Here is a 15161-nt window from a genome sequence, read left to right as displayed (position 1 = left end):
ATATATATATATATGAAATTTGTCCACACAACATTATTCATTGTTCATCTTTCCATTGAATGTCCTAGAGAAACTTAAATTTAGATATATTCCTCACAAAATGCTATCATTTTGCTTCAGAGGATTTGGAATACAGTACACGAGTCAATTTTGCTACTGTTATGATATTATGCTGTTTTTTTTTTTTTTTAAGTGTAACAGGCAGGGTCACTATAAACTGTCATTGTATGGCAGGAATTCTCCAAATTCTTGGTCAACCAAACTGTTTTGGCCTGAAATATTTACTTGAAGTACCCCCTGTGATTTTAAGTTAATATTTCAATAATTGAACAACACATTTGCATGTTCACGTCTCTTTGATGTTTCTTAATGGTCAAATAGCACGCAGGTAAACAAATACAATTCCCTCACAAACCCCAGTGTGGAAAACCCTGTTGTACAAGAAAAAAAAAAAGCCTTTTTGTGTTCCTCAGAAAAAAAAGACATAGAAATGACCCGAGGGTGAATAAATAATGACAGAATTTTCATTTTTGCATATAATATTACTTTATACAATCATGACAGCTCAGTGCCAGAAACCCTCTGGGTGACCTCAGGCTACTCCGTTTTCAAAGCAGTTTATTTTCCAGAAGTTTGTGTGAATACATGTGGTGCTTATTAAAACACAACAAAATCTATATGGCAGAATGCGAGTACAGAGAAATAAGTTTCTTTGCCAATTGCAGTATTTAGATGGCTGAACAACTTGTTGTGACAGTTTGTTCCTTTAATAACTCATAGTGTGGATTAGATGCTAAACATATCATGTGGTTTGGAGAGAAAGAGTATTCATATCTGATGACGTACAGTTTATTTTATTGTTTATATTTTATTACTCTGGGAAACGGCTTTGAAACTTTTTCATATTTAAGGAAACATTTGATTTATCACCATCCGGTTCAAAGTGAAACCTAACGTCTTGGAAAGCTGCATTTAGTTAGAAAACAGTTGTCTTGGAATATTGAACATTCAAAATATGTAATTTTTGTTTGAAAAACAGCAAAGCTGAGTTATAATTTAGATGCACATACAGTACATTTAGTTTAGTTCTGTGTTTGGAAAATAAGCTATCAGTACCCGTCTGATCCATCATGTCAAAGCACTCTCAGATGGATGCATTAGCAGGAGAATGCTCTCCACAGACTGAGTAAAGCTCCATGGGACAGGAGAGACTTGAATGAATTATGCGTTAACTGATCAGATGGAATTCTGATCTGTTCCTGGCTTTAACATTGTTCAGAGAGTGGAATTCAATTTGGATGTATTAGTTAACCCATCTAGGAGTGGGAGCGAGGCTCTTCCGCCGGCCTTTGGCTTCAACAGATTCTCCACAAATTTGATAAAGCTGTTTTGTGAAAAACTACATTGAATCGTTTTACTGTGTTGGATACGAACGGCGGTTTGCGAGCCATTGGCACTGCCCGCATTCTCCACCATGTGACGGGAAAGATTTCACTCCCGCTTGTGTTTGTGAGTCAGTCCTAGATCTGTTAGATTGTAGATTCGATGCCTACACTGAGCTCAGAGCGTTCCCAGCTTTCTGGAGCTGATAATATTCCACCACCACCCAACCAGCCTCAAGCTAAGGAGAGAAATCCCAAGCTCCCACAAGCCATTGAACAGATTCCAGTGTCCACCCCCCTCCGTCTCTGCCTCTCTCCACTGAGAGCTTGCAAAAGAAGGGCCAGAGGATCCATATTATCTGGCTTTGGTTTGCACATTGCACTGAAAAATCTTAAAGCTCTGTGAAGCGCAATGGCAAAAATTTAAATTATTTCGATTTTCTTATTCATATGCTTGCAAACCTCTTTAATAGCACCACATTATTTCGTCTGCTGATAGCCTTCTTAGACAATGTTGTCGCTTGGATATAGGGGAATGCGGATCTCAGTTGGAAGTGGTTACGTAACCAAAGTTTTTTTAAAGCGATGTACTTTTGGATGACCCTCGTGATACTGTATGTATTTCACAAGTTGTAAAAGCCATCCTCAGGGTGGTGACCTATATAACTGCAAAGAGTTCTGCATCACTGCCCCCTCCCTGCCGATCCATTGCGATATGTTTTCTCCGTCAAAGAAGTGATGTCTAACTAGACTGCATCTGAGAAATTTTTCTATATTTCTGGGTTGAAGCATGTGCCCACCTTTAGAATGTTGGTGCGAAGTAACCTGGCAACCGTAATCTGCAATGTGTGCCGCTCCGTGAGAGAAATGATTTCTCGCAGTCGGAGTGGTGATGCATGACGCTGGAAAGATTCATGTTAATAGAGCGCTGGTCGCTGCTTTGACACGTAAGCGAAGGAAAGACATGGAGGACAGCTGATACTGGGTCAGCCACTCATATCCAATCCTCTTGCTAAAATTGTTACCTCTGGAGGGGAGATTACAGATGTAAGAGCCAATGATAGGGTCTGGGGTTCGGATAGCACTCCATTGGATGCCAGATGATGATCTAGTTAAACCCGTTCCAGGTGAAAAGAGAGTAGAAGGTAGTTTTTATTTACACTGTGCTCCCATTTTGATGTTTTAATTATGTTTATTCACCTCGGTGGCACTTAGGGTTCCTATAGGTCTGTTTTCCTGGTACATGTCAGCAGTGATTGATGGCGGTTGGGCTGGTTATTTTCTGACTGAGATGTCACACTGCTGATTTAATGGCCGTTTGAGTTGGGAAATGGACATTTGCCTGTTAGAATATTTCGGGTTCAGTAAAAGCTCAGTGAATAGAATTAAGTAGTTGATCACAAATTAATTTCCACTTGTCCCTCCTGCAAAAAATCTCTTACAATGAGGAGCTTTCAGTGGAAGTGCAATTTTAATTTGCTGTTACAACAGTAGATGGGAGGAAAAAAAATTATTTCAGTGCTTTTAGGTTTGCATTATATTTGTATAGTATTGAAATTTTGCATTTCCCTTGTGTTGCTCTCCCAAGAAACGTTGTACTCTCAGAAAAGCATTGCATTCCCCAGGAAACTTGGTGTTTTCTTGCAAAACATTGGCATTCTTTCACAAAACTATTGCGTTGCCCTGAGAAACTTTGCGTTCACTAGAGAAAGCTACAGTGGCCCAGTAGTGCATAACACAACGAAATCAACACAACGCATAGGACTAATTTCGTTGTGTTGTGCTAATTTCATTGTGCTGTGGCTTGTTTCCGTTGTGTTGTGATAATTTTGTTGTGTTGTGGCTTGTTTCCGTTTTGTTGTGTTGCGGCTATTTTCCGTTGTGTTGTGCTAATTTTGTTGTGTTGCGGCTAGATGTAAACAAATGTTAACATGTTTTTAGTGTGAAAAAAATTTGATTGCTAACCTTTTCTGTGTAGTTATATCCAATTTATGACTTTGTTGCCAGGACAACACAATGCCTATAACACTAAAATGGCCATGAAACCAGCTTTACAGCTCGAAAAATACACAAGTTTTAACAGATGAATTAATGTAAGTGCTTTTTCAAAATGATATGCTTTGCATTTCTGCTGTTAAATTATCCATAACATGGCCCCATTTACTTCCATTGTAAGTGCCTCATCGTGACCTTGTGTTACGAGGGAACATTATGCTGCAAATGCTGCTGATTGAGCATAACTCATATTGAACCCAGAATCTGAAAGTCATCTTTTCCATATGTTCACCGTCCCTGCTGTTTGCCCTTTTTCTGTCCCTCTCCCTCACTCTTTCTCTATTCTTTATTTATATGATGACTCATCAAGGCACCAGCTTCACCTGAAGCTTTTTGCAGAAATGATATATCAAACGCATGGTCCCCCAGATCTGTCAGCGGCTCACCAGCAGCTAATATCCTGGCTCCAGATTTAGGTATTGTCTACACTGCAAAGTAATTTTGTGTCGAGTCATCAGATGAATGATAAGCGCTAAGGTCTCTATGAAAAGTTTACAATGCAACAATAAAACACCATTATCATGTCGGAGGGAAATAAACTTGGAGCTGATGAGCAATTCCTCAAGGCATCAAAATTCACCGCATGCCGTTTTCATGAACAAGAGGTCATGCCTCTGAGGTAACACTTTCAGATGAAAGAGTCCTTTTCGTTCCTTCAAATGAATGGATGTTTCTGTGTAAGCATGTAATGGCTCGTGGCTCGCATTGTGGCTGGTGTGAGGCTGTAGGACTCTGACTTCATTGATATTCTGATGATTTTTCCACTGCGTCTGAGTAATATGAAAATGCAGTCAGTGAGTAATCATGTTTTATATCAAGACCAAATACAGCGCTTTCAGTGCACACACACACACCACAGTGACCACACTTACACATGTCATAAAGTGTTTCACGTGCCAGTGCACATCATAGCGATGCATCAAAATAAGAGAAAGAAGAACTGAAGAGAAAAAGCACATATTTATAGGTAGTTTTATTGGTTGTTGATGAGACGATGTGGATTTGTGTATGCATGTCTATAGTACATTTGAAAATACATTTGTTATACTGCAAAATCATTTATTATTGATTACTAAAGGCAAAAAGGGGTTATTAAAATATAATAATAAAAAATAAAGGACAGCTAGCTATTATGGTGGACAAGTGTCATATCTTTGACTTTCATTTATATACATTTTATGAATATAATAATATAATCTTACGTACAAACACATGCTATGTTTTCATAATTATTAGTATTTATAAGTTATAAATATTTTACCCTAATTGAACCACAGATATATTATGAAATAACTAGTCTTATGTAAAAATTAATCTACTTTAGTTTGACACATCTGGGGCAATATGATCTCATGTATTAATAGCTTTAAGTGTTATTGTCTTATTGCTCACTGTCTTTCATAATGGCTTTTGTTTCTCTCTTGTGCTTGAAATAGCCCTCATAGCACATAATATACACGTCTGACTGTGAACACGAGGCATATTGTGATGAAGAGACCTGCGTAATGTGGAGGTGTAGGAAAGAGAAACATGAGCCAAGAAACTTAATGATACTCATATCTAGGGGTTTAATCATGTTTTATTAATGGTTTAATTCTTTGTGCAACATTCTATCATGCATATGTATTTGCATGTACGCTACATGTAAAGTCTTTTGTCTGTATTAAAAAAGTAAAGAATATGTTGATGATTAATAACTTATATAAGGCATGAGAAAAATATTTTCCATCCTACTTCTACCAGTACAGAGCTTCTAAAAGCATGACGTCCAGGTCACTGGGATTTATTTCAACCATCCATTGATTAACAAGCAGAAGTTGGTACCCTTGCACGGCGTGATTTATTCACTCATCTTTCAAAAAAACAAGTGCCTATAATGAGCTGAGATGGTTGAATGGGCGTTACGTCCGACGGCTGAGCCGCCTGCCAACCTCCTGATCCTGACACACAGCACAAAGTGCCATCCTTCTGAAGGTGCCCTTAAGTCAGACAGGCCTCTATGGCTGTCATGCTCCGGTGGTCAAGGCTTCGTCCTCTCCGGGCTCTGATCCACAGAGGGCTTTTAGCCTTAGTGGAGCAGAATGCAGGAGCAAAACCTCCAAAAGCACACTTTTTAAATTCAGACTTTATCCTCGTCCTCTCCGGTTCAGAGACAGGACAATGTCAGACAAAACAGAGGGGGTTAAGCTATCGTTGAAGGAAAATAAAAAGGTTAACCATTTTTATTCCATTTACTCTGAGAATTTGAATTTATTTTCAGCATTTAGAGATATAACAGTACATTTCTTTATTTCTTTAATTTAATTTTAACATTATACATTTTACACATTATAGGTGAGCATTCTCTAAATGTCACAGTCCGATGAAACGGTGATTATTTCGATCCACTTTTTAAATAATAATAATAATAATAATAATAATTAATATTATTATTTGGTGTTTTGTCATGATACACTGCCATTCACAAATTTGGGGTCAGTACGTTTTTTTGTTTTTTTTTGTTTAAATAAATGAATACCTTTAAGTTACAGTAAAGCCTTCTAATGTTGCAAAATATTTTATTTTAAATAATTTTGTTTTTAATAATTTTATTTGAGTTTATTTGAACTTTCTATTCATCAAAGAATCCTGAAAAAATGTATCACTGTTTCCCCCAAAATATTAAGCAGCACCACTATTTTCAACATTGATCATAATAAGAAATGTTTCTTGTGTGTCAAATCAGTATATTAGAGTGATTTCTGAAGGATCACGTGACACTGAAGACTGGAGAAATTATGCTAAAAATTCAGCTTTGTATATATATTTTCAATGTACAGGTGCATCTCAATAAATTACACGAGTTTCACAATTTGAGTTGAATTACTGAAATAAATGAACTTTTCCATGACATTCTAATTTATTGAGATGCACCTGTATATTAAAATACAGAAATTCAGCCATGGTGAGCATAAAGAGACCTTTTTCAAAAACATTAAAAATTTTACTGACCCAGCATTTTTTAATAGTAGTGTATATACAGTTTATTTAGTCAATATGGGATATTTTGGCACATTTAAGGGCAGAGTGTACTCCATGTGGCCCCATACATACAGAAATAAGATCATTGTCTTGGGCATGCCGTGCCACTGCTGAAGAGCTGTGAGTCAGACTGATAACTGTGCTACAGCACAATTTCAATTTCAAGGAATTGATTTTTTTCTCATCACATTATCATGTTAGTTTTTGTTACCAAGGGAAGGATATTCCTTAGCAACACACAAGAAGAGCCCCAGAGCTCTGGAGTTGAATGACACCTTAATGGTTCTATTAAGCTTGTTTATTACTGTGAATATAAATAGCAGCACATGTAGATCTGATCCTTATTGTCAGTTACTGGCATGTGACTCATTTGTAAGTACAATTATGGGAAATGAATAGTAGGGTTTCTAGAGCAACACAAAAAAACATTTCATAATTCAGGTTGCTTCATTTAAATCCAAACTACTTAACTAAAAACAAAATGTATTATTATATTATATATTATATTATATTATATTATATTGTATTGTATTGTATTGTATTATGGTAACACTTTACGATAATCCCATTAGTTAACGTTTGTTAATGCATTAATAATGAGCAATGCATTTGTTACAGTATTTATTAATCTTTGTTAATATTAGTTAATAAAAATACAACTTTTCTTTGTTAGTTCACGTCAGCTCAGGTACATTACATAATATAAACATTTAAAAATTTGATTTAAAAAATGTATTAGTAAATTTCAAAATTGACTATGATTAATAAATGTAAAGTATTTTTCATGGTAGTTGATGTTAACTAATGTAATGTTTACAAATGGAACCTTGTTGTAAAGTGTTGCCAATAATATGATATGATATATGATATGATATGATATGATATAATATAATACATATGAACTAATGGGACTTTGTAAAGTGTTTATTATATTATATTGTATTGTATTATATTATGGTAACACTTAACAACAATCCAATTAGTTAACACTGGTAAATGCATTAATAATGAGCAATGCATTTGTTACAGTATTTATTAATCTTTGTTAATATTAGTTAATAAAAACACAACTTTTCATTGTTAGTTGACGTTAACTAATTTAATGTTAACAAATGGAACCGTATTGTAAAGTGTTACCAATATGTAATATAATATAATATAATATAATATAATAATATTTATTTTGATATTTTGATATTTTTCTTATCAAAACAGCTTTGAATTTTTTTGCTCATTACACAGGAAAAGTATAGTTTTTCTGGATTTTTCCAGATGAAATTCCGGCAAATATTTACTGCCACCCTGTGCGCCGCTGCACAAACTGCAGCATTTCTGTTCCCAAGTTTTTCTCATTCTGGTTGACCTCAAAATGAAATGAGTTTGTCTGTAACTTCCATGTTTTCTGCTCATTTATATTGCAGTACATTACAGTATGTGAAGATAAAATTATTTAAAATTTGCTTTAGCATCTAAAACCTATAGATAAATAATATATATTAATTTTCCTTTCTACCTCAGCTCTTCAATACTATCTTAACTAAAACTTGTGAATGTTGGGAATGCTTTTGATGTGTAATAGTGAGGGATGTGTTAAGAGTTGTGCTGTCACTGACCCTGATGTTTCTCATGGAGTTATCAGAGAGGAGTGTTGCAGAGCCGCTCTTATCTTTGTGTTTACACGTACTTGCTCACTCTCAGGCCTGTCTCTTGCAGGGCGTGTGAAATGAAAAATTTCAGATAGACCACCAGTGAGAAAACCACCATTAACACACTTGAATCCAAATACAGGCTGAGTCTGCTGCATATTGTGGGCTTTGAAATTCAACACAAGGTAAGTCCATTTCATTGCAATACGGTGTCCGGCAGGTGGCACAGACAACAATGAGATGACTCAAATGTTACTTTTAAAGTTGGTGGTTATAGGAGACATCACGGTGTGACCGTTTACTCTCTAGTATCGACTTTGAAATGAAGGTGGACAGTGAGATCGTTTGGGAGAAAGATGGATACAAACTACTGTGTGCTTTTGTGTATTTGCTTTGCAAATGGTGTTGACTATGATTGCTTGTGCTTGTATGTCACAAGACCAGTTGACTATGGAGACGTTTCTGTCACTGAATCCCCTAATAGGATTTTGTTGCATTATATGAACACTGAAGTCTTTGCAAATCCAATAACAGCTGCTACTATGCTTTCCGTTTAACATGGCATTGAAATATGTTGGTATTTGATTGTAGATGAACATAAATATTGTGTTGTGTTTCCAGTATGGGTGGAGAAAAGCTGGTGGCTTGCGTGTTGGTCACTGTGATAAGTCTGACACTAATGAGGTCAGTTTATGGTCAGCACATGCCAGAAGAACCGTGCTCGGTCCAGATCCTCGTCCCTGGACTCAAAGGTACTGCAAATAAACTACACCACATTATGTCATACACACTAATGAGTAATGACACTCACTTTAATGTTATGCATTAAAGGCTGCATTTATTTGATTAAAAATACAGTAAAAACTATCATATTATGAAATGTTATTACAGTTTAAAATCTGTTCATCATTACTCCAGTATTCAGTGTCACGTGATCCTTCAGAAATCATTCTAATGATTTGCTGCTAAAGAAACATTTCTTTTTATTGTCAATGCTGAAAATAATTGTGCTGCACAATGTTTGTTTGGAAACCGTGATACAGTGTTGCCAAGTCTTCCGTTTTTCCGCGGCATTGGGCTACTTTAACACTGTTGCCGCGGGTTGTTTTTCATGTCCATGGATTAAAGCAACCCCAATAATGTGATATTTAGCCCCTGCAAATGTGAATTTTTGCGAAAAAGCGATTTTTTTCCCATGGGACCCCCTCTAAAAGCCATTGGGCTAATTTTAGGCTAGTTCTGAGTAGCAATTGGGCGGGTTTTGTTGTGAAAACCTGGCAACCCTGCCGTGATGCCTTTTTTTTTTCATTAATAGAAAGTTCAATAGAACACCATTTATTTGAAATAGATTTTTTTGTAACATTATAAATGTATTTACTGTCACTTTTGATCAATTTCATGCATCCTTGCTAAACAGAATAAAACAATTCTTACTGACCACCTTTGAATGGTATACTGTGTGTATATATTGTAATTTGATATATAAAGCTTTATTTAAATTTAAAAATACTATAGAAAATCCTATAAACAGAAAATACGCACAATATACGCACACTGCAGCAATAGTAAATACATGTTATTCTGAATAGCTTTGTCTGTGCAAGTCTATGACTTTGTTTGTGTATTCCTATAGGTGAACCAGGAGAGAAAGGAGAGAAAGGAGCACCTGGGAGACCTGGGAGAGTAGGGCCGCCTGGAGAGCCAGGTAACACTAAACCGTGTTTTGAGAGCTTAATCGAATTCCATCAGTGCTTTTTAATTACTATCCACTTACATGGTGAAACATGACTCAAGTTCTTTACGAACCTGTAAAGAAGTTTTAGGCCAGTGTTGACCAATCATTGTGTTTATAAATGCCTCAACATACTGATAAACAAGGAAATTAAACTCCATTCTGGGAATTACTACATTATTTGGTTTATATCCATGCTTATTACATATTAAGTTTATACGTTATTTTCCAGGTCCCCCCGGAGACAAAGGCCAAAAAGGTAGCACTGGACGTTATGGGAAGATGGGTCCCACTGGACTCAAAGGTAAGCTTGAGAAAGAAATTGCAGTTCTGAAAGTAATCAGGCTTGTTTTGTCTCACTGCTTAATAATGCAATAGGCTTCTTTTTTTCTAGGTATAAAAGGTGATATGGGAGATCCAGGACCCAAGGGCCCAAACGGAGAGCCAGGTATAGGCCTTTCCGAAATAGAATTCAGTTCATATCAGTTGATAATTGGTTTGAACTCATTAGGAACCAGTTTAATGCTTGGACTGCTCATGTGAATGGTCTCGTATTTAATTTGTCTCCGCAGGCGTCCCCTGTGAGTGCGCACCCTTACGGAAAATGATTGGTGAAATGGATATTCAAGTGATGCAATTAACCAATGAGCTGAAGTTCATTAAAAATGGTATGTCCAAAAGAAAGAATGAATCAGTCTACCAATGTTTATGAGATTACAATAATGTGATGTTGTCAAGTTGATTCATACAGTTGTTCATTTTGATATGCAGGGTGATTGCACATAGACAAAAGTATTTACCCATTAGCCAGAAGCTCTTTTGTTTGACTGTCAGAATGCACTTGTGTGAACGCTGGCTGCTGCCGTGTGATTATAGAAATTCAGATCCTCATTTTTCAGCCCTGCCCTCCCCCGCAGCTGTCGCTGGCATCAAAGAGACAGACAGCAAGGTCTATCTGCTGGTGAAGGAGGAAAAACGCTACAGGGACGCGGAGGTGTTTTGTCAGGGGCGAGGTGGACACCTGGCTATGCCCAAAGATGCGGCGGCTAACAGAGCCATCGCTGGCTACGTCACTGAAGCTGGCCTCAGTAGAGTGTATATCGGCATTAATGACCTGGAGCGAGAAGGCCACTTTGTGTATGTGGAGCGCTCACCCATGACCACTTTCAGCAAGTGGAGGGAGGGCGAACCAAACAACGCTTACGATGACGAGGACTGCGTCGAGATGGTGTCTTCAGGCGAGTGGATCGATGTGGCTTGTCACCTCACTATGTACTTCGTGTGTGAGTTTGACAAGGACACAGTATGAGCTTCACTGCCAATCTATAGGGGGAAAAGTCATTTTAGACATGTTTAAAGTACTCCGGTATTAAAGAAGGCTGAAATTTCAATAAAAAGGTGACGTACTTCTACATTTTGTCATCTTTGGCAACGATGACGTCAGTGTGACATGCTAGGCGTCATGTAAAACTGTTTTGTCAAAATTTTAAACAGTGACAGCAGTGTGACATGCTAGGCGTCATGTAAAACTGTTTAAAACAACATTTAATTATTATTATTATTATACACTGCAGTTCAAACATTTAGAGTCAGTAAGATTTTGAATGTTTTAAGCACTTACCAAAGTTTTGTAGTTAAATTATTTTCAAATGTAATTAATTTCTGTGATGGCCAAGCTGAATTTTTTAGCAGCCATTGCTCCACTCTTCAGTGTCACATGATCCTTCAGAAATCATTCTTATAAGCTGAATTGCTGCTTAGGAAACACTTCTTCTTATTATCAGTGTATCAATGTTCAAAAGTACAGCATTTTAGGAAAAAATTTTTTTTGCGACATTGTTAATGTCTTTACTATTTGGTTGTTTAAAACCTTATATCAATTGAGATACTGTATGGAATATATGTACTTTTAATTTTTTTTATCGCACTGCAGGAATATACGTTATACAGATCAGTTAACATATGTAGACCAATCACAATTTTTCAGGTGTTATTGCAGACTGAGACACCTTTACTGTGAAAAGTGGACAACTAAGTTTACTAAACTACATTTACTTGTAATCAGTTAAATAAATGAACAATAATACTTTCCTATTATCTTGTTATATTTACAATTTCAGATTCCACTGATTTGACCTTTTTCTTATTGCTTTTCTCTTTTACTACCTTCCCATTCAAATTTGAATTACATGGTTTATTATTAATATACTGAATAGGTCAGCATACTCATAGAACTAGCTAACAAGAGCAGATTTACATAACACAGTCTTAGACTGAACTGTAGGGTTGAGGTTAGAAATTGTATTTTTAATGGTCAAACAATTTATTCTCCCCAGTAAAATGACTGAAATGGCTGTCCCAGTTTACCAGTAGTACACCATCCCATTTATTTAATACATTAGTGGCAGAATGGAACAGAGTCAAAGTCACATAAGGATCAATAGATGGTATATATTGTATACTACCCATCATATTAAGTCATTTTATAACCTTAGCATGTTTTGAGGTTATAAATGTGGTATGAAATGCCCTATGGAATGCTCTTTTGACATCCCATCCCACAGTAGCTGATTTTTTTATCAATAGATGACTGTACACATACATAGAATACAGTACACATGCCATATTGCTTATATAATAAATAATACCATTATTTGGTTTCTTGAGAATGTACTTTTCTTTAACTGTTCCTACTAATTCTGTGTAATGGTAGTAAATATGGTAAATTATTTCTAAAACATGATAGATACTCGAAGGATTCATTATACTACATGTATTTTATGTGACTTTGGTATTTTCAGTAATCAATCAATAAATATTTGTATATCATGATCAGCAGGCTTTGTCTCAAAACATTCGTTGTCCGTTTTGTATCATTTTCTGAAGCACTAATAAAATCCCATCACTCTTTGCAAGGTTTCTTCTTTGTCTTAACGCCATTCAGTGAGTAGGCCTATGTTAAAGTAGTGATCTGTCGCTCTCTAGTGGTCACATGTGGCTCTACACACTGATTATGTTCGTTTACTGTATTGGCTGACAAGGTCAAGCCGTCCTGGAATTAACTATGCATGAAAATATTACAGCAGGCAGGAAATCTGATTAATTTGGGGCAAAGTGGCAATCTGTACACCTCTGTTGCACGTATAACAGTGTTTTTCTCATAAATCTTTAAAGATGGAATGTGCTTGAATTTCATAATGGGTCTTTAGAATGAACTTTAGAAACATAATCAGGCGACCTGCTTGTGTAAACTGATCTGCTATTCTACACTGGCCATCACACCAAACAGACCATGGCATAAGGAACCTATCCTGCCATAAGCTATATACTGAGACCATAAATCTACTAATCATCAGTAACAAATCAGCCTGACCAGTGGCAAATTGTCTTTATTAAAGTATGGCAATAAACATTTTCATTTGACTTTTCAGTTAATGAAAATATTTATATAAAATCAATAATAAAAATATTTATTAAAAAATGATATTTTTTTTATAAATGTTATTTAACAAACAAATAAATAGGCCTACAAAATGTGTCACTCTATGTTGTAAAAAGTGGTAACCTGTGTTACCTTGAAGAGCTATTTCTACCTGATTTAATCCATATAAAATAGCTTTGTTAATATAAATTAAATATAAAATTATAAGTTAATATAATAAAGTGATGTTAAATCATATGTTTGACTTGAAGAAAACCAGTTAATTTATGTTTTTGTCATGAATATGTAATTTATGATGTTACCATTTGTAGGTTGCTATCTTTTCAGTGCATGGCCTATTGCTTCATTAAATGATATATAATGATTCAGCTTTATTATTATTATTAATAATAATAATTTTAATGAATATAATTCGCCCTATATCATTCTTGTTCTTTTTTGTCTTATTTACCCCGTTTTAGTTTATGTAGGCATATTTTTTTCCCCTTCATTCACATGCATTTGTCCCTTTATTTCAAGTCACATTTCAAGTCACTTTTGCAAATACTAGCAAGTTTCTGGAAAAGTTCTTGAAAGGTTAAAGTTCATGGGAAGAAGATGGCGTTCAAAGGTGCATGATTTCCCAACGTATTGAAAAAAAAGGCTGTAGTGTTTTTTTCGTCGCTCATTTCCACTGTTGAAAAAACCAGCATATGCTGGTTAGGTATGTTTTGATGGTCCTTTTGCTGGTTTATGCTGGTCCTTTGCTGGTTTAAGATGGTCCTTTGCTGGTTTATGCTGGTCCTTTTGCTGGTTTATGCTGGTCCTTTGCTGGTTTAAGATGGTCCTTTGCTGGTTTATGCTGGTCCTTTTGCTGGTTTATGCTGGTCCTTTGCTGGTTTAAGCGGGTCCTTTGTTGGTCCTTTGCCCTCGGACCCCAGAGGGTTAAACCAGCAAAGGACCATCAGCTTAAGCTGGTCATTTGCTGGTTTATGCTGGTCCTTTTGCTGGTTTAAGCTGGTCCTTTGCTGGTTTATGCTGGTCCTCTTGCTGGTTTATGCTGGTCCTCTTGCTGGTTTATGCTGGTCCTTTGCTGGTTTAAGCTGGTCCTTTGCTGGTTTATGCTGGTCATGTGCTGGCAAAGGACCAGCATAAACCAGCAAAGGACCAGCTTAAACCAGCAAAGGACCAGCTTAAACCAGCAAAGGACCAGCTTAAACCAGCAAAGGACCAGCTTAAACCAGCAAAGGACCAGCTTAAACCAGCAAAGGACCAGCTTAAACCAGCAAAGGACCAGCTTAAACCAGCAAAGGACCAGCTTAAACCAGCATCCCAGCGTCAAAACATACCTAACCAGCATATGCTGTTTTTTTAAACAGATGAAGATGATGTTACAATGTATAATGTTCTTGTAAAAAAGTGCAACATAGCCTATTACTTTTATGCTGCCTTCACATAAATACGAGGTTGAAGGCAGTGTTAGCAAATTCAAATAAAATAATAATTAAAAAAATAAAAGTAAAAAAAATAAATAAAAAAAAAATAGTTATAAAGACTATTAACCCTTTTTAGATGGAAAAAAATCACGTTGACACCTATTGATGAAATTGATATTTTTGAAAAGCTGACCTACAAAACACTGTCTCCGACGACAGGAGTAAGTAATACACTGATTAAAATTTAATCTATTGTTTGGCGGTTGTCTAAGATAGGCTAATTGGATGCCTGACCGCGGCCGCTAAATCTCCAGTTACCTCAGAGCACAGACTAAATTAGAACAAAACACTTTTTTTTTACCCAAGCTATCAAAATAAAAAGAAATCGATACAACCGATTACGTATGCTATAATTTTGTTAGTTCAAAGAGAGTTGAGGCATTGTAGCAGTCTTGCCATTTCTTGCTA

General features: G+C 36.1%; 1 protein-coding gene across 3 annotated transcripts; it reads left to right on the top strand.

Annotated features, from left to right (window-relative positions):
• Nucleotides 1-8170: 8170 nt before the first annotated feature.
• On the top strand, nt 8171-11293 carry colec11 (collectin sub-family member 11). 3 transcript variants are annotated; one of them, XM_016475518.1, is made up of 7 exons: nt 8171-8289; nt 8726-8856; nt 9738-9809; nt 10069-10140; nt 10231-10284; nt 10409-10504; nt 10754-11293. In XM_016475518.1, the coding sequence occupies exons 2-7, from the start codon at nt 8727-8729 to the stop codon at nt 11143-11145; spliced, it is 816 nt and encodes a 271-aa protein (XP_016331004.1). In that variant the 5' UTR covers nt 8171-8289; nt 8726; the 3' UTR covers nt 11146-11293. The 3 variants fall into 3 exon arrangements, with proteins under 3 accessions (XP_016331004.1, XP_016331003.1, XP_016331002.1); XM_016475517.1 differs by having other exon boundaries at nt 10736-11293; XM_016475516.1 differs by having other exon boundaries at nt 10721-11293.
• The last annotated feature ends 3868 nt before the right edge of the window (nt 11294-15161 follow it).

Source organism: Sinocyclocheilus anshuiensis, unplaced genomic scaffold, assembly GCF_001515605.1.
Source record: "Sinocyclocheilus anshuiensis isolate Anshui unplaced genomic scaffold, SAMN03320099.WGS_v1.1 scaffold676, whole genome shotgun sequence".
NCBI lineage: Eukaryota > Metazoa > Chordata > Actinopteri > Cypriniformes > Cyprinidae > Sinocyclocheilus > Sinocyclocheilus anshuiensis.
The sequence above is the reverse complement of the archived record's forward strand: the minus strand, read 5'-3'. Positions and strand labels throughout refer to the sequence as shown.